The sequence below is a fragment of the Metopolophium dirhodum genome, chromosome 7 (assembly GCF_019925205.1).
Source record: "Metopolophium dirhodum isolate CAU chromosome 7, ASM1992520v1, whole genome shotgun sequence".
NCBI classification, from domain to species: domain Eukaryota; kingdom Metazoa; phylum Arthropoda; class Insecta; order Hemiptera; family Aphididae; genus Metopolophium; species Metopolophium dirhodum.
The window spans coordinates 157,075-178,585 of NC_083566.1; the positions used below are offsets into that span (position 1 = coordinate 157,075).

The 21,511-nt window shown below is 27.4% G+C and overlaps 2 protein-coding genes across 6 annotated transcripts in view; one reads left to right on the plus strand and one right to left on the minus strand.

The window, feature by feature from the left end:
• Window positions 1-21,511, plus strand: part of LOC132948482 (adenylyl cyclase 78C) — a 169,487-nt gene that overhangs the window by 40,881 nt on the left and 107,095 nt on the right. The window lies entirely within an intron of this gene.
• On the minus strand, window positions 3,438-7,128 carry LOC132949007 (FLYWCH transcription factor 1-like). The gene is made up of 2 exons (XM_061019747.1): window positions 6,454-7,128; window positions 3,438-6,283 (listed from the first exon to the last, which is right to left on the minus strand). The coding sequence occupies exons 1-2, from the start codon at window positions 6,775-6,777 to the stop codon at window positions 5,804-5,806; spliced, it is 804 nt and encodes a 267-aa protein (XP_060875730.1). The 5' UTR covers window positions 6,778-7,128; the 3' UTR covers window positions 3,438-5,803.

The following is a 21,511-nucleotide window of genomic DNA, read 5'->3' on the forward strand; positions in this document are numbered from 1 at the left end:
ATGCTTAGACTTTGTATGCCATTTAAGCAGTCCTCTATTAGTGTCCTCTGGCGATACAAACTTCTTGTATTAAATGAGATCCAACCTTTAATTTTGAATCGTTAAGCAGATTATTATTTTTAATATTTAGTACATTTAATTAGAAATTTAAACGAGTAGTTTTTCAGTTAACCTTTATGTACTAAGGATAATAGGTCCAATGTAATGTGTTTGGAAGATATGGCTATGATGGTTTGAACAATTTAGTAACATACATTAATTATTAATATACCAATATTTTCTAATTTTTAGAAAAGGTCCTATCAGGGACCATAATTTCACATTGACATAATACGGTGTGGTCACTTCCGATCTTTGATTAAAACATTTTTGAGTCCTTATTTTACGGCATTTATTGCGGGCATTGGCCGCCAGGAGTGCTAAGAACTAAGAAGGCCGATTCTTTAAATAATTTTGTGTAGTAGTACCTATACACATTAAAACTTAAGAACAAATGTAGCTTACTTCCCAAGCAATTTTTTTTTAATATTTTATTTTGGAAATGTTAGTATTATTATGCTCAATATGTTGGTGAAATCAGAATTTCTACATCATGAAATTAACTAATTAAACAATTTTTTATAAAAAAATCCCAAGGGGTAGCGCCATGTCGCCCCCCCCCCCCCCTATAACTCCGCCCATAGGTCCTATAGTATTATAAATACTATTGATCCATTATAATTATTACAAAGATTATATATTTTTGCAAAACCATTTTTAATGGCTATTATTCTTAGTAGGTATATTTATATTTCAATAAATTAAAAACTACTCATTCGAATTTTGATTTAGATACACCAACAATTTCAAAAAAATCATCTATATAAAAATTTACAGAAATTAAGGTTGGTTTTCATTTGAAAAGAGAAGTTTTTATCACAGCTAGAACACTCCTTTAATTGTATACAAAATCCAAATAATTCATTATTAAAGCAAAAAATGGTTTGAACAAATTGGTGAATCGACCAATAATAAAATAGCCGTTCTTCCTAAATTGATTCATTTATTAAAAAAGAAAAAAACTGGAACAGGACATATCCACCTAACCAGGGAGATAATTCTACATTTTTAAGTGACAGTATTGATGCAAAAAAATAACCACCTAAAAAATGAATACATAACATTTTATTTTTAAAAAACAGTTGGTAGGTATAGGCTACAGCATTTACATTTGAAGCCATGCCAAGCCATCAAACGGATGTTAACCGTCCATTAAAATCTTTCCAAGTTATTACAATGACTGACAATGGTCGCATATGCTCTTATTGATTTGTAAAATATGCTTCTTTTCATAAAGAATAACATAGGTAATACCTCGTTGATACAGCTCACTAATAAATAAAATTTTTTCACTTGAAAAAACCCACTTTAAAAACTTCTACAATGAATTATCAAATTCATCAACCTACTTGACAAAATACACGTAAAAATATATGTTCTCTCACAATACCCGATAATGTCCTCCACTCGGTGGACAAATCGGTGACTTAGTGGACAAATCAGTTCAAGGATTTATTCTATATAGCATAATATATTAGTATGTTACGTGTAATGTGATGGAATATCGAGCAGGGTTTAAAGCAGGGCTTGAAACCGATTGAAATAATTTTGGTTTCGGTTTCGATTTTGTATACCGGTTTTTAATTTTTTCGATTTCTGTTTCAATTTTTCAATACCGGTATTAGAAAATTTCAGTTTTAGTTTCGGTTTTGAATACTGGTTTCTAAATTTTTTGGTTTCAACTTATAGCAATACCGGTATTAAGAAATGTTGTTTTCGGTTTTGTCTACCGGTTTCCAATTTTCTTTTGCGAATAATGAAATGGTTATCAACTTTTTAATCTTGATCTCAATTTTATTATGAGTATTAATTATGCGTATTAATGGAATTAACGTATTTAAAAACTTGTCAATTAAAAAAAAAAATAATGATTTTCAATTTTTTCAGATTTTGGTTTTGAATTTAATACCGGTTTCCAATTTCTTACGGTTTCGATTTTGAATTTAATACCGGTATCCAATTTTTTACGGTTTCGGATTTAAATTATAATACCGGTATCCATTTTTTTCCGGTTTCGGTTTTGTTTATGGGTTTAAAACGGTTCATACCGGTTTCTGAAATCGGTTTTGAAAACGGTTTCAAGTCCTGGTTCAAAGAGGATGTCAGCGCATTATTTGTTTTCTCTGTATGGCCCACGCGCATCATAGACAAAACGAATTATCGCAGAATCATTTTTTTTATGTTTTTAAGTAATCGTATAGAGTAAAATCACCCATCACAAAAAAGATAGAGAATAATATCTTTGAGGGAATTACATATTGATTTTATATTTTATTGTTATTTGATTTTGTATTCGACTTTCAAAATAACCGAAAAAATGTTGTACATTTAAATGATGTTTAAATTGTCTTAAGACAACATTTAGACAAATCGATATGACATTCCCTCAAAAATATTATTCTTTATCTTTTTTGTAATGGGTGATTCTACTCTAAGATTACTCAAAAATAGAAAAAAAATATTCTGCGTAAATGCGTTTTGTCAATGTTGGGCGTGGGCCCAGAGAGAGAAAACAAATAGGGCGCTGCAGACATCCTCTTAACAAAAATATATAAACAAACACAATTCCGAGCTTCTGTTGCTGAATGGTTTCCTATACCCATACTATTTAGGTCATAGGAGTTTATTATGGTTGTAGTGTTGTACTATATTGTAGTCTGTCTTATCAATGTTATATATTAGTCTTTCAAACAGATAGTAATTTATTAAATAATAATAATAAAAAAAAAAAATTAGTTTTTACGACTTTGGTTTTATTATTATTATTTTTGTTTTTTAATCGAATATCTACACCTGCACCTACACGAAATAGCACTGAAATAATCAATATTATGTATTAGTGATAATAGGATATTGACAGGAATTAATTTGATGACCGAAATACGCCCATGAGTAACATTTTACTTTAGATTGGTTTTCATGACTTAAAATAACAAACAAAATTGTTTTAATAAAAGAAAAATTTTAAATTTGACATAAGAAGGAACTCTCGTAAATCATGTTCTATGCCTGCTAGTTATAGTATAGTTATGTGTTTGACATCGTGTATGATTAATATTTTATAAAATATATACATTATATAATATTATATCGATCATAATTTATAAATTATATTATTATTTAGGTATAGTAAGGCATCTGTATGCTGTATCCGATATAAGTACTAAAGTACCTATATAACATTGTAATATATAAATAGTCCTTACTTATGCCTATTGTCTATTAATGACGGGTTGTACTAAGGGGTAGTTGTTTGTAGGTAGAAGCCAGAATAAGTAAACATCGTATATTTTTCCAAGGTAAAAACATTTTCTTACGGAAATATAATATACTTCAAGTAGTTATAAATTTGTTATGTTTATAAAATATTGAATTATTATTATTTAATTTTTATGGACTTTGAACTTGCAGCTTCCTTACAAATAATAAATTAAGTTTTTTCCACTGCATGCTTGTAAGTAGCCGATTTACATATAACATATTTAATATGTTGTGTCGCAAGACCTACTTACTGTTTGTTTTTACCAATCGGCAGTCGCGCAGAAGTTAAACCAATATGGAATATAATATTGAAAAATAACTCACAAGAGGAAAAAGTTCAATTATTTTTGACATATTTTGAAACATACAATATTTCAAGTTGAGTGCGCGAATGCGTTTACGAAACTCCAGAAATCATTCACTAGAACTGAGGCAATTACGTATTCCATATTATATTATATACAGCAAGTGGTAAAATTGTTTTAGTTTTATATATTTATTCGTGGTATTCAATAGTAAATAGTAATAGAAAAAAAATATTGAAATTTCAACGTATAAAAAATAAAAATTGATGAAAAGATGCGACCTGTAAAATGTTTATGTATTTAGTCGAATTGATGAAGATACGGAATATATATACGTAAGAAAAATTTTTAAAGGCAATTGCGTGTATTATCAGTACTAACGGATCTAGGACATTTCGGCACAGCCGTTTCGGCACGGCTATTTCGGCGCGAAGACAAATCGGCGCTGGGCATTTCGGCGCCGCAGGTATATTAATATACAATTTAAAAAATACAAAATAAATAATATTACCTATATCATTATTCCAATATTACAATTTTAAAAATACAAATAAATATATTATTCCAATATTACAATTTTAAAAAATACAAATAAATATAATGTTGATAATATAATGTTAGATAAAATTAATTAAAAAAAAAATGAATTAATATAAATAAAATGTTAATAATATACAATTGAAATTTATTTTAAAGAAATATTATGTGCGATTCCTTTTAAATACTCAATGCAATTTCTTATATTATATTCGCTTACTATTTTATATAATCGGTGATTTAGGTCAGTGTATTTTCTTAATTTTTTAGGGGGACTCCCTCCAGCAGTTAGTTGCGCTATAAAAACATCGTGGCCTGTTTGGACCCTTCTCAAGCAATTTATAAATGTCCAAATTATTGGGCCACACACTCCCATTTCAATATTTAATCTCCTATTTGCTGCCTCAGCATGATTATTTGTCCTATTTTCAGAATTTAAGAGTCTATCATATAGATTCCAAATTTCCGGAGGGAAACGCGCATTTCTTCTTCCCCGACCATTACGGTTAGTTCGATCTATATAATTATCTTCGAACCATTCTAATAAGTCATTTAATTCTTCATCAAGATGTTGAGCCAGTGAATCAACTGCAATATCAAGGTCTTCTAATCTTACAAAAGCTAATGAAATTATCATTTTAACTGATATAAAAAAATCAGCGTCATTATTGTATCGAGTTGTGAGATTTAATACACCAACTTGTTTTTTAAAATTTTTCGACAAATGAAATAAACAAAACACCCTTATATTTTAACATCAGAAAATGCTTTTTTAACACTTTTCTTAAGTTTGGTTTCACGTCTGTCTGTGATCAAATCTTGCGCGCTCGATTTGAGGCACTTTTTGAAGATGAAAAATTCTGAAAATTGGTATAGACCTTGGTCTTGGATGACAATACAATAATCCGTTGTCATTTTGGGACATGGACCAAAAAAAAAAAAAAGGATTGTCCCCACGACGTCGCCGTAATATCTCTCGCAGATATTGAACTTTCTCTCTTCCCCAAAAAAAACCGCAACCTCTTACGAAGCTTAACATATTTCTTAAACGTTTAATAAAAATATTTACTTTCAACTAAAAAGTAGAAAATAAAAAATAAAAAAAAAAATTTTAAAAACACACTTTTCCATAAAAACATTTAAAAAAAAATTTTAAAAATTGCACTAAAAAGACAAAAATAATTCTCTGTACTTAAAAATAATGAAAAATTTATTGATGAAAAATTTAAAAGTGTGTGGTGCATCATACAAAACATTAAAAGCCGAGCTAAGTCTCACATACACTTCTTTGTTCAATCCTGTTTATAAGATAGTGACTGGCAGTATATGTCAAGTATAAGAGCAAAATAATGAAAAATTTACTGATGAAAAATTTAAAAGCCAAGGAAAGTCTCACATACACTTCTTTGTTCAATCATGTTTATTAGATAGTGACTGGGAATATATGTCAAGTGTATGAGCACCACACACTTTTAAATTTTTCATCAATAAATTTTTCATTATTTTTAAGTACAGAGAATTATTTTTGTCTTTTTAGTGCAATTTTTAAAATTTTTTTTTAAATGTTTTTATGGAAAAGTGTGTTTTTAAAATTTTTTTTTTTATTTTTTATTTATTGATTTTATGGCTGCTTGTTCGAAATCGCATGAAATTGATTTAGGTTTTAAATTAGGTCTTACATTTTTTAACATTGAAAACATATAATCATATGTGACTGATTGTTTATCAGGGAGTAAAATGTAAGCCATAGGCACGATACCGTGTAAATATTCAGCTAATATTACATAAACTTGACTGAATAATGTAGGTGCAACTTTAAATGTCCCATCCATGTACCAAATTTTTGAATTCTCCAAAATATCTAGGCTCTTAGATCGATCAAAAATTAATATTCTATTAGGTCCCGGACCACTATCACTTTGTAAAAATATTTCCTCATTACCGTTTGATGGAGAATACATAGTATAAGCGGGTGGGATGTTAAGTGTAGTTAGATCAGCTGGATTATTTGGAGCCATTTGGATTTCCTGACGTTTTCGGCGAACCGTTTTTTTCAATGATGAATTATTTGGCAAAGTGGCCTTAAAACAAATAACAAAAATATCTTTTTAAATAATTGTGCGTGTGTCGGATTATTCATTATTCAAAATTCATTAATTTTTGAAAAACATTGCTAAACTACATTATAGTTCTTAAATTTAAATTATCGGGCCTTGTAAAAATAAAAATATTGTCTGAAATTTGTACCTACTTTAGCTGCTTCGGATAAAGGTCCAACACATTCGTTTATTACAACTGATGTAGGCTCCATTGTTTGAAGTGCACATGTCTTAAATTTTGTAATTGCAGCCTCTACTTCAATTTTAGCTGCCTCAGAATCATGCGTATGGTCGTTCATTTTTTTTCGAATAATATAATCATTGATTCCTGTATGAATTCGACAATTACAAGAATCTTTATTGCGACACCTCCAAAATCGCATTGTATTATTAAAATTAAATTTATCGAAGACATACATGAAACCGTCTTTCGGTAAAATTTCACGTCCACGATTTGATAGTAAATTATTTGACATCTTAATTAGAAATTTTTATAACTGAATATTACTGATCGACTATTCCACTATGACTGACTTACAAACTACAGTTAATACTCTACACGTCTACGGTCAGACGGTCGATTCATCGCTTTATCTTAACTGCTGGTACCTACCTTTATCTTACCTATTTAATCGGTTTTTACGTTACACATAATTGACTGGATTGTACTATTGACGATTACGGTTATTACGGTGATTACGGATAATTTTATTTAAAAAAAAAAATATTACGAAAACATTTAATACTAGGTATAGTTAGGTTAGCCGCGCCGAAATGCCCAGCGCCAATTTGTCTTCGCGCCGAAATATCCGTGCCGAAATGTCCGATTCCCGTACTAACATTTTAGATTCTGAGCAAAGCGATGAATGTATTGATTTTATAATGATGTGTATTTTTTTTTATTTTTTTTTTGTGTCTGTCATCACCTTTTAGGACAAGTAAAAATGCTTGGATTTTCTTCAACAGTAACTTTTCTGATAGGAAAGTGCATCTAGTTGGCACTTTGGTGGGGGGGGGGGGGGGGTCAAAAGTAAAAAGGTGGGTAAGTGGATTTGGTCTGCTGTACAGTAGGTTATAAGTGGGTCACTGTAATGCATGGTGTTAAATTTGAATTCAATGATATAATATCATTGTATAAGAAAAACGATTCTGAGCGAAAACGGCTATGATATTACCAAGTATATATTTTGATGATATTATTGTGAATAAAGTAATTTATACATAACCTATTTACGTGGAACCTTGTTTTAAATTTTCAATCCTTAGCTATAAAAGTTGAACATTTTATAAATTTTCAACTACAAAATAATTATAAAATCTTAAATTTGATACATTTTATCAAAATTCGAACTTTAAATCCTTATAAAAAAAATTGTGTCTATGTATTTTTAATATTGTAACAATATATCAGGAGTCTTACATTAAATTTTCACGCATTTTTACCGAACAAATAAAATTTTTATGAATTCTCAACTCAAAATAATTTGCTAATTTTCGTGATTTATCCGTATTTTGTCAAGATTTGAACTTTAAATGCTTATAAATGAAAACTGTGACTAAGGATTTTTAATTTTTTTCATCTACTTTTGAAACAATAACCTAGGAGCCTTCTATTAAATTTTCAAGCTTTTTTAACCAACAAATAAAATTTTATTGATATTTTTAGAAAAAAAACTAAAAAAATTGAAAACTGACTATGTTCGTAAACAGATCAAAATAAGTCAAAATATTTGGAAAATGTTATGGTGTATAGAGCCTTGTTTTCAATTTTCAATCCTTAGCTATAAAAGTTGAACATTTTATAAATTGTCAACTACAAAATAATTATTAAATTATAAATTTGATAAATTTGATCAAAATTTGAACTTTAAATGCTTATAAAAAAAATTGTGCCTATGTATTTTTAATATTTTTCAACTGCTATTAGAACGATATATCAGGAGCCTTATATTAAATGTTCACGCTTTTTTACCCAACAAATAAAATTGTATTGATATTTATAGAAAAAAAAACTAAAAAAATGGAAACTGAAAATGTCCGTAAACAGCTCAAAATAAGTCAAAATATTATTGTGTATAGAAATTGCTAATAAAAACATTCAGTCAAAATGTCATGTCCCTACGGTCATTTGTTTTAGAGTTACACCAAAAACCAAAATCGATTTTCTCGAAAACAAATTTTGCGTAAAAGTTCCCGTTTTCCTTAATTTTTCTTTTGTTTTTCACGTCGCTTTTGAAAATTACTGGGGAATTAAAGTACCAACTAGATTCACTTTCCTATCAGAAAAGTTACTGTTGAAGAAAATCCAAGTACTCTTACTGTCCTAAAAGGTGATGACAGACACAAAAAAAAAACTAAAAAAATTGAGAATTGACAATGTCCGTAAACAGCTCAAAATAAGTCAAAATATTTGGAAAATGTCATGGTGTATAGAAAATGCTAATAAAAATATTCAGTCGAAATTTCATGTACCTACTGTCATTTGTTTTAGAGTTGCACTAAAAACCAAAATAGATTTTCTCGAGAACACTTTTTCTCGAAAATTTTTTGCGTAAAAATTCCCGTTTTTCCTTATTAGATTCTGAGCGAAGCGATGAATGTATTGATTTTACAATGATGTGTGTTTTTTTTTTTATTTTTGTGTCTGTCATCACCTTTTAGAACAGTAAAAGTGCTTTGATTTTCTTCAACAGTAACTTTTCTGATAGGAAAGTGAATATAGTTGGTACTTTGGGGGGTCAAAAGTAAAAATTTCCCAGTAGTTTTCAAAAGTGACGTGAAAAACTAAAGAAAAATTAAGGAAAAACGGGAATTTTTACGCAAAATCTGTTTTCGAGAAAATCGATTTTGGTTTTTGGTGTAACTCTAAAAAAAATGACCGTAGGGACATGAAATTTTGACTGAATGTTTATATTAGCATTTTCTATACACCATAAAATTTATTGTATAAATCCATTGTAAGGCCATTGTCAGTTTTCAATTTTTTTAGTTTTTTTTTCTATAAATATCAATAAAATGTTATCTGTTGAGTAAAAAAGCTTGAAAATTTGATAGAAGGCTCCTAGGTTATTGATTCAAAGGCAGATGAAAAAAATTAAAAATCCTTAGTCACGGTTTTTTTTTTTATAAGCATTTAACATTCTTTACACTCATTCGTCCGGAAAGGAGTACTTATTTAACGCGCAAAGTATGTCCGCATTTTGACTTTTGTTTACGATTTTATAATAAATAACTGACATTTTTAAAATAATATGATACTTAACAGTAATATTGGCATATTGACTATTCCATCGAATTGTATAAAAAATATTATAATTTAACACATTTCATCTGTGAACTATCAAGATGCAATTTTCCAAGGATTTTTATTTTATTGATTATCATACACAGTTAAATTAAATTAGTGAAGAGCGAATGCTATGAATTACTGCAGTAATTGCTATGGCCACCATAACCGCGGAGACCAACTTACATATATTAGTATAATATACATCAAACTTCCGTGTAAATTTAAATTAAGAAAAAAACCGTAAAAGTCTCTCTGTATATAGTAGGTTTTGAGAGCACCTCTCCATTGAGTAGATTACTGAACTCACTTTACAATTCGAGCAATATACATTTTAATTCAATGATAAATCATTACGTATAAAAAATTGAGTTGGGTAATGGATGCATGTTTAATTTGAATTCAATGATTGATCATTGTATTCGATGAAAAACGATTCAATTCGGACTTCGGAGACTGTCTATCAGCCTACTTTTTTTAAGGATATTTCATAATTTATTTAGTATATTATAAGTATTTAATTTTTTAATTAGGTTAGGTTAGCTGGTAGGTTCAACTTATTTTTATCAAAAACATCGCATATACCTAATATAAATTCATATTATAATATATGGTATATTATATATATTATTATTCATTCATGAGTCAATACAAAACATGTAGTGAAACAGCGTAAAGAGATTCGTAAAAATAATTTAAACATTTCATTCTGTTAAGTATACATTATATACGAATCGTAATAAGTTTCAAGTCTCAACGATTAATATTTAACATTTAATATCAACAAAACATCTAAAATCTTCAGATGAAAATTAATTGTATTTGTCGTTTAAGTATTCAATTTTTTTAAATGTCTATATAAAAAAAACGTGTCAATGTATTTGTAATAATTTTAAACTGCTGTAAGAAATAAAAAACAAATTGATAACTTATGAAGAGGTCACGTTGCATACTGTACATAGCTTTTTATAATAATATTAATATATATAATATATATATTATATTAGATTCAGAGCGAAGCGATGAATGTATTGATTGTACAATTATGTGTGTGTTTTTTTTTTTTTGTTTCTGTCATCACCTTTTAGGACAGGAAAAGTACTTGGATTTTCTTCAACAGTAACTTTTCTGATAGGAAAGTGAATCTAGTTGGTACTTTGGGGGGTCAAAGGAAAAAATTCCCCAGTAGTTTTCAAAAGCGACGTGAAAAACAAAAGAATAATTAAGGAAAAACGGGAATTTTTACGCAAAATCTCTTTTTGAGAAAATCGATTTTGGTTTTTGGTGCAACTCTTAACAAATGACTGTAGGTACATGCAATTTTGACTGAATGTTTTTATTAGCAATTTCTATACACAATAATATTTTGACTTATTTTGAGCTGTTTACGGACATTTTCAGTTTCCATTTTTTTAGTTTTTTTTTCTATAAATATCAATACAATTTTATTTGTTGGGTAAAAAAGCGTGAACATTTAATATAAGGCTCCTGATATATCGTTCTATTAACAGTTGAAAAATATTAAAAATACATAGGCACAATTTTTTTTATAAGCATTTAAAGTTCAAATTTTGACAACATTTATCAAAGTTATAATTTATTAATTATTTTGTGGTTAAAAATGTATAAAATGTTTAACATTTGATATTACAAGTCAAAAATTCACAAAATACAGAGGCTCATAATATAATAACTATTATTATGTATTGTACATAATTATAGATAACCGGATACCGGAATGAGTCGAATAATGATGTGTAAAGGTAATGCAATAATGCTCAAATTATACAAATAGACCCGTAGTATCTTAATTAATTTATATACCTTGGATGATTCACCAAACATTTCATCCAGTCCTCTTTTATCATTGAATAATGCATTTATTCAAATTATGTTTTTTGAAATGTTAAGGTTACTTTAGAAGTTTAGACCATATTTTCAGGTTTTATAAATTTTCTTGCTGTGGTACAATTTCCTGCCAATTTTTACAATTGTAAAATGTTAAATTATCAATATTACTGAGCGACGAGCGTGTTTGGTGAATCAGCCTGTACCTATATATTATGTTATTCTTGGATAAGATATTTAAACGAGCAGCAATATTATAGTTATATGTTATGTTATATTATGTATCTCGCACGGCTGTTAAAATAAAATTTTAAGTGCCTATACTTTGGTTTTATAAATCAAATATGTGTAACGATGACAGGCGACAAAAGGCGGGACCGGTGTTTTAGTGTTTATATGTGTTTATATGTGGTATATTACGCTCATAATAATAATATTATGCTAAAGGAGTGATGTTGTCAAAACAAACAACGGTATACGCTGTTAAAAATCTGTTTGTGAGTGTATTTATTCTAAACATTGCAATACAACGCATTGTGTATTTGTGATATAGAAGTACCAGTTGCGGATACAGGATTTTCTTTGCAAGGGGCCCAAAAAAGGCGTGGTTATAATTATAGTTATTACCTAACTCATATTGTTACATCTAGGTACGTAGGTTGTTTTAATATCTTGAATCCCTTGAATCCACCACTGGTAAATACAATACATTTTAATTTACAAAGAAGAGCCGTATAAATCTGTATAATAATATATCCCTATAAAAGCTTTTAAATAATATAGATGACTTTGATGTTAAATCAAGATTCTATTATCGCGGAGTAAGGAAAAATTCAAAGAATATAAATATACAAAGTAATTAGTAAACTGCTTATTTATATAGATTTTAGCGTGTGTACTATAGTGCACTGTATTATATTCGAATCAAATACATATAAATATAGTTGGTATTTACATTATTTTCTTTGTAAATGTCCAATTATATAACGGATATGGCGTAACTATATTCAATATCTTCGATTTGCTGCTGCTGCCACAGTGCGACTGACAGTTTATGCCTCTCTTCGGTTTTTTTCTTTGTACTATATTTTATTCTTATTATTTATGTGAACTCAACATGTGGTCCGACGAGTCGGGAAAAAATCGGTTTAATCTGTTAAAATGTTTGCGTGTTATTTGTTTTTTTCATTGAAAATATTCTTTAATTATATCAATAAATCTTGTAAGTTTCCCAGGTGTATGTAATATATATATATATATGAGGTGGTTTACATTAGATGACCTGCTGCAGGATAATACCCTCGACGTAAATCCTACGAAATAATAATAATAATATTACTATCGACATAGTGCGAAAACGTAAATAGTTATAGACTGTAGTAGTGGGATTTTAATATTACTTATATAACGATCTACACCTTCAACGTCGTCTACAAAATATACGAAATCCCAAACAGCAGTAATATAATACCTATATTATAATAACCGATAACAATATTATCGTCGTTTTCGTTGTCATTTTTTATAATTTATATTATACACATAACACATGGCACACATCTGGTTTTCACATTACGATTTGAAACTGCAATAATCGTGTCGTATACGCTTGAAAATCAAACTATTTATTTTATTAATAAACTAGCTGTATTACCCAACTTCGGGAGGGGAAAAAATGAACAGTTACAAAATACGGGTCTTTATAGGTGTACATCGGTTTTAGTATACCTCAATTCATTGGCAAATCGGCGTCGGTTTGCCTCACTTTGTGAACTTATTCAACCGATTTTGGCAACCACCTGTCGCGGGTTAGATATAGCACTTGGTATATTTTTGAATGTGATTCAAACTATACTCTCTAAACTTTTCTGATACCTCTAAAAAAAATCTTAAAGTTTTTAAGTATTTATATTAGCTACAGGCTTACATTAATTTGTATATAATATATAGATAATTATACTATAAGAACTACCATTGGTGGTACCCTAAGCCGTAGCTATACCTATGTAAGCAAAAAAAGTATTAGATTTTCGTGATCCAAAACGAAATTCCCGTGTAAGCCACCCTATAGGAGGCCTGTATAGGCTGGAGACTTAATCTATAAACACTCCCAGAGTCTTAAGGGATATGTATGCAAAATTGTTTGCCAGTTGGATAAGTGGTTCCGGAGATTAGTGAGTACTAAAAAACGCACAGACATTTTTATATATAATAATATTTATCGTACACGCCGATAACTTCAAACGCACACGAATAAACTAACAATTATAATCTAATTATAAATAATTTAACAATATTAATTTATGTATAAATGAAATATTATGGGCTAAACTATTCAATTTTAATAACCGGGTACGATACACAATTTTACAAAAGTGTATGATATAAATATTACATAACTTAACTTCAATTCTTGGTCCGCATTGGTGTTCGACAATCGACATCACCGGTCGTATTAGAGACTCCGTATAATTATTAGTGGCGTGTAAAATATAAAATGGAGCAGTGGATAGAGACAAACGTGGACAAGGTAGCCCTATAACATATCACTAAATCACATAATATTATCAACTATACAATAGGGCTGCACGAGGACAGATGCTATTATAGCCTATTTGCGTTTTGCGCTCGTGTCGCGCTTGAACTTCAGCTAATCTACTGCTGTACTCAAACACGTTATTATTTATATATTGAACCTACACGTATGAAAAACACAATAAATTTTAAATACTATACATCATGTTCTGTACTTTATACCGCGTGATTTACGATAATTGTGAGTTGTTTACTAGCTCACGTATTCTTCTGCTCAGATTGTAAATGTCGCCCAGAGACATTTCTGTTTTTCACCACACAGCTTTTAACCACCTATTTGCTCGTACCTACGTGAAAAACATTAAAATATCTTCTGTAGTCTTGAAAATATAGTTGGCTTTTATCGTAATGAAATTATTAATTTTAATGTTTTTATAAAGATTTATTTTGATGCGTTTATATCATTGTTAATGATGCGTATTTCTAGAGAGTTAAATTAATTAGAAATCTTAGAATAGATGACCTAAAGCATATATTTTATACAATATATATATACTAATACGTTATCGGCGTAGGACGGAAACTCGAAATACTTTCACATTTTTCTTAACAAAATAAAAACTATGATTAAAAATAATAATATTATACGCAGGAATATAGTGAATTTATAAAAATTTAGTGAATTCGTTTTTGTTCCATCGAGAATTTCTTTTTTTAGATAGTTAGGTTTTTTCAAACAAAAAACTAACAATATAATATTATTTATAATTTAATTAATTTATGGACACGATATCTTGAACAAATAATTATTATTAGTACACCATGACATTATACGTATGAAATGTTGATTTTTAATTCAATAATCTAATTGACTTGTTAAAAATCATAATAGTTGTTTTTATGTTGGTTTATTTAATATATAAGCGGCTTGACAGAAATCCACAAAATGGGTTTTTGGCAAAACAGTTCATTATTTTAAAATTGTATACTCGCGTAGAAAAAGCCAGCTGCCAAAAATGATTCTTTTAGTTATGCTTAACTATGTATGTGCAGTATATAAGAACATGCGGAATGGAGAACTCACTTTAAATTTATCGGTAACATTATCAAATAAAATACCCATTTTCGGTTTATATGAAAAATAACATAACACACGATGTTACGATGCATGTAAGTAAAAAATAATAATAATAAAAACCTGAAATTTTTAAAAATATTTTTTGTACCTAATTTTAATTCATTACAAATCAAGGTGAAAGATTATTTTTGAATTTGTAATAAAAAAAAAAACCATATTCATATTATCAAGCGCAGATAATGGTGTATGTTTAAGTAAAATATATAACATAAAAGTATAATAGGTATACCTAGTTATATTTTAAAAAATGCATCGTATAACTCATAGTTACAATATCTAATATCTAGTATCTTGTTTCTAAAGGTAAGAAAAACAAAGTGTCTATAGTATCTAGTATTTTTTCGAAAATGATAAATGTATCTTCAACTATCTCGTATCTATTGTATCTTGAGGTTAACATGTATGTATCAATTATAATATTATATAGGTAAAATATAAGAGCCACATCTTGACGATAATCAATTAAAAATGCACGCAGACTGTATAGCAGGATTCATTTATGCATATTGGGTGTAAAAATGTATCGGGTTGCTAAAATTATATAAAGATCATATTATGGAGTAATGCATAACTTGGAAAAACAACCAAGGTGCTTGTTTGATAATTGGCAAGAGTGAACATTTTTATTTTAATTATTTTTTTTTTTTTTTACACATCATCAAATCATCTCTTTAAAAAACGAATGTGGCGAAGCTATTGTCTTATTAATATAATATACACTGACCAGTGTATATGAAAACGAATCTCTGATTACCGATGTGTGTTAGACACAAAATATATATGTATCTACATAATTCATTGAAACATGGTTGGATTCAAGAATATATGTAGCCCAGGCAGGAAAATCTAGTAAAAATTGAATAACTATTAACCTATTAAATGTATATTGTTGATACTGTTATAGACCTAATAAGTATACATATAAGTTAAACTTTTTTTGTAAATCAACTATAATATAGTTAAGAGAGAATATTTGAAAAAGCATTGAAGGGGGCGAGGGGAGGGGCTTCAGTCCATATAGCCGAAAACCATTGTATCTTCTCTTGGATATGGATAAAATGACATAAATTGCGGTAAAATAAGAATGTGACAACAAAAAATTGCATTATTAAAACTAATAATGAATTGAAAAAAAATAAAAAGTTGTAAAGATAGTCATATGCTGTATTATAGTAGGTTCGAGTGTACCTACTTTGTTTTGAGTAAATCACTGTAATTTATTGGTGGGTGATAAATTTTGACTCGATGATAATTCATCGCATATATACCTACGAAAAATGATTCAGAGCAAAAACAGCCGATTACTAAGTATATTTGATGAAATGTTTTTTGATAATCCTATTAAAGTAATTTATTTTACTATAAGTAATACGGTAGGTTGAATAGATTTTTCCGAAAACATTGCAATTATTATAGTATTAACTATTAATACATCATAATTATTATAATAGTATAGGTATATTAATATTATATATTATTGTTATTAACACTTTTGAGACAACACTGACTTACCATGGAATGGTCTAATTTAGTGTGAATAGGTTCGTGGTATAAAATAAATAGGCAATAGCATAAAATTAATATCCATTTTTTGAAAATTTCTTTGTGTATAATATAATGATGTACGTAAAAGTTTTAAATCTCCAAAAAAATATGTATATTAAGGTATCTTTATTTAAATATCCAATTTCGTCAAATATTAACTTATGTAGGCATATACATGTATATAAACTTAACGTTTTTAAAATATTTTTAAGATTTTTTGGTTACAGTAGTTATTTACTTATATATATAAAAACAGACTTACGCCCACGATTCAACTGATGCAGTATTTTACGAAGATATTATAATTTATATAATTTTCAATAATAAACTATTTTACATAAAAAAAAATTAAAGATATGGGATGTAAATAAAGGTTACCTATATTAAATACAAAGGAAAAATGTTTGGTATTGGTAATAGACATAAAGAAAAGAGTAGGTATAATCTTCTATGTAATATGTAAGCAGTCTTGTTAAGTATTCGAATACTTGTATTTAAATACTTAAAAAATACTTTTTATTTGTATTTTTACTCTAGAATACTAAATACTTTTTTTCATTCTCGTGGGCTACTCCAAATTCCAATTACTAATATTTGGAAATGTACTATTTTAAATTCTAAAATATTTTTTTAAAAGTGGTTCTAACATCTGTTAATTTATAAATAAGGTTTCGCCAAAATACAAGCAGATAACAGAATGACTAAACGCTGAAACCCCTTGGCTCCTATCACTTCCATATTTTACCATGGCATACAAGACACTGATCACCACTGGTTGGATTGGCATTTATCTTGAATCTTTAAATAGTGTTTCTTCTTATTAAATGGGTGGCACTGTGGTAGTAGTTCATAATTTAGATATAATAAAGATATTGATATTAATGTTATTGAACTTTTTTTTTTTTTGTCATATTTATTTTCTGTATAAAATATTTTTACAATAACCACAATAGGTGAAGGGATTCAAAAGAGGGTTTGGTTGCCTTGATTAAAGAAACTATTCAATAAGTACTTCATGGCGTGGGTAGTAGTCAACTAGTCATTGAATTAATTGAATTATTGATTATTAATTATTCATTTATATTTTATTTAACTTTAAAAAAAGTATTTGTGTAAGTATTTTAAATACTTTTAGAAGGTATTTGTATTCATATTTAAATACTTTTAAAAGAAAGTATTAATACGTATTTTAAATACAAATTACACTTTGTATTACATTTAAATACGTATTCTGAATACTTTTGAAAAGTATTCTTAACAAGACTGCATGTAAGTACTTATGACGAACCTTGTATTAAATTGTCAAGCCTTGGCAATAAGAAATGAATATTTTATAGATTTGTAACTACAAAATAATTTATTTAATAAATGTTTAAGCTTTTTGAACAAGTGAAGTTTTTTTTATCGATATTTAGATATATTATAGAAAAAAATCGATATTAGCTATTTATTTATTTAATTGCTCATAAAATGTAAAAATATTTTTAAAATTATATTTTGTACATAAAATGCTAATATAAACATTTTGTGAAAATGTCATGTACCAATGGTTATTTGTTTTTGAATTAAGTACAACAAAATTATAAAATCTATTTTGTTGAAAACTACGTTTGCGCAAAATTCCTATTTTTCTTTAATTTGTATTTGGTTTTTCCCAATTAATTTGATAAGTACTGAGAACTTTTAATTTATACCTCCAAAAATACCAACTTTCCTACCACAAAATATGTTGAAGATGGATACCAAAGCATTTATCATACAATAAAATGTGTATACATGCAACAAAAAAAACACACACATTATAGAACCATTACATTTATCGCTCAGTTAAGAGTCTAAAATAGGTAACACAAAATTACCAATTTAAATTATTCTACGGGCATTGCATTTCTTGCTTATAAAGTTTTTCTACATCGCGCTCTACTAGGTAGGTAGTAGGTACCTTATATTTTGATTAATTAAATTGTGTTTCACTGTTTTAAATATAAAATATTCTTCAATAGATATTTTATTCAAATGAAAGTCAAAATAAATTTACCTATCAAATTATACATATTGTAAAGGATTGTTGTACCTATGTAATAATTAAAATATTTAATATCACAAATTCCGTTTGAATATATTTAGAACGTAAATTTGTCACTCAACGACATAATTTTAGAAGATGTCAAGTCTGATGGACATTACTGTAGGGGAGTCATTTGGCTGAATTCCAAATTATTATGTGTGGTCTTCTTGACGTTTAGCACTTATATAAAAATCGATTTCCAAATAATATGTTAACGTACTCTCGCATTATTAATTTAGTATACCTACCGTCTACCACATTAAAATAATAATAAATAATAAAATATTATACCGTATGATATATTTTATTAATATATGTACCTAATTTAAAATTAAAATAACGCCGTCTAGATCTCAGATCTAAAATTTTATTTTGCGTTAAAGTGTTTTGCTGACGTATTATTATCAACGAATTTAAAGTAAAATTAAAATATAATATTTCGGATTAATATTATTAATCTGAAATAAAAATGTAATTGTGAATTATGATTAAAATATGTTTTAGTATAATAATACCATTGATTATTAATGCTAGTATTTATAATCAATGATAATACGTATTTATTATCAATCACCGATCTAAACAATATGTCTCGAATGGATTTTAAATTTCAGTTTGAATAGCTGCAATGTCGAATAGGTGTTGTCTGTAAATTATTTTTCTCATCTTATGTTTTTTTAGTCCCTGTTTTCCTGTTCACTTCACCCAGAGATACAAATTCTATAGCCTACGTTCACCTGTTTTCACTTATCATATTCTTGAATTAATTATTAAAGAATATCTTTTTTTTGTAGTGTCTATACAGAAACTATATTAACCTAACTTTATTATTTATTTGTAATTTCAGTCAGGGTTTTGTATACATTTTAATAAATATTTAAAAAAAAACATTTATATCCTAACAGTACAGAATTTCCATAGCTATAATAATTTTAAAGAGAGTTATTTTTAAAATATATTATATAGATATACGCATATTTAATAAATAAGACAATACTTTTAAACAAATTTAAAATATAGGTACATGTATACGGCATATACCATAGTGCCTACAAACTTTTATAACGTATTATGCTGTTGTACGCATGAGGGTCTTTTTTTATATTACCTACATCGAAAAAGAGTAAATGTTTTTTCAATAGTCATTAATAGTTCAGATTTAGAAAAAATAAGTTAAATTTTCAGTAAATTTCTAATAAATCTTTAAATTTTGAAGACAGAAAAGAAGTTCCTAAAATATTTCATTTTTTAATATCATAAAATCATAATATCTTATAACACATCATTATTCGCCATTATTCAGAAAATATTTAACATAATATAACAAGTAATGGCAATTTCTACAGATTTAAATCACAGCAATCAATTTGTTACAATAATATTTACCAATTCAGTCTATTAACTATATTGTTAGTATTAAAATATTATTTTAAAATTATTTTACAGTTAAAATTTTACGATTGTTCTTCATAAATTATTTGAACCAACCCCTCTTATTTATTAAAATAATATCGACAGTATCTTTTTATTTTCATATGAAAACCAGTGCATATTTTCAATTGAAAGTATAGTTTAATGTATGTTAATCATCTGAAAATACTGATATGACGTATCAACCTAATATTTAATTAATTCAAATAATTATTTAAAGTTTTGAGTGACATATAATGGAGAAACGTGATCTTAAAAATAAATAAGAAATGTCGAGAGAAATGTCTAACTCTTTATTCCGTTGTTATGTGTATCTAAACAACGGAATAACATTTAAAGTTTAAATAATTGTATAGTTAATACCACAATAATCAGATTAATTCGGACTGTAAGGTAGACGGTAGTTATATAAGGGTTGTTATAATATAGGGTTCAGGTTAATTCATGCGGAAAGCATTGATATTTTCTATTATCACAGTTTAATGTGAAAATAATCAATAGAACCATGATTTATTTAATTCCAGTCTCTTTTAAAATACGGTTTAATAATGCACTATAATATTACAAATAAATAAATAATACTTTCACAGTTGTATAAAAAAAATAGACATATTACCTATAATACGCATATTGGTTATATTATATTATTTTAATTTGTAAAAAGTTCAACATCACTTAAAGCAATCTATTTAAAAAAAAATTTTGGTTAATGGTTATGTTGGGTATTTTAATTTTATAAGTATTATTGGTAATAAAAATTGTAAAACTTTGTCTTTGCGTATGGTGAAGGTTATGTACATTGTGTGTATATTATATGTATTATAGGTACCTATATAGTTGCTTATATTGATAACTGAAAGTCGAAAGAGACTAAAAATATTTCGATTAACTTATACAAACAAATAAAATTTGAAATGGAAGTGGACATTTATTGTATGTATACAAGCCACTGGCTTTTTTGGGTGTGATTAAATTTGAAAACAATATAATAAGATCATTTCTTCCTAAAAACAATTCTTACTACCAACTGAAGTTCAGTTTACAGTAGGGTGTACTTTCTAGTTTATACTATAATATACTAAATAGTATATACGGAATGATTCAACAAGCATGCTTTACCCCATTTTTTTTTTCTATAACTATGTTGTTATTCAAAACCAATATTTAAAATTATCAAGTACACATAAAGATCATATTTTCAAATACTTTGATTTTTATTTCATTTTGTGAGTATATACTGTAACGATACCAACTTCTTTTTTTATGAGTAATACTTTATTTTAGGTGTAAATTGTTACTCAAATGATATTTATAAATATTTTACGCATATAAATAGAATTTCGTTTGAGTTATTAAAGT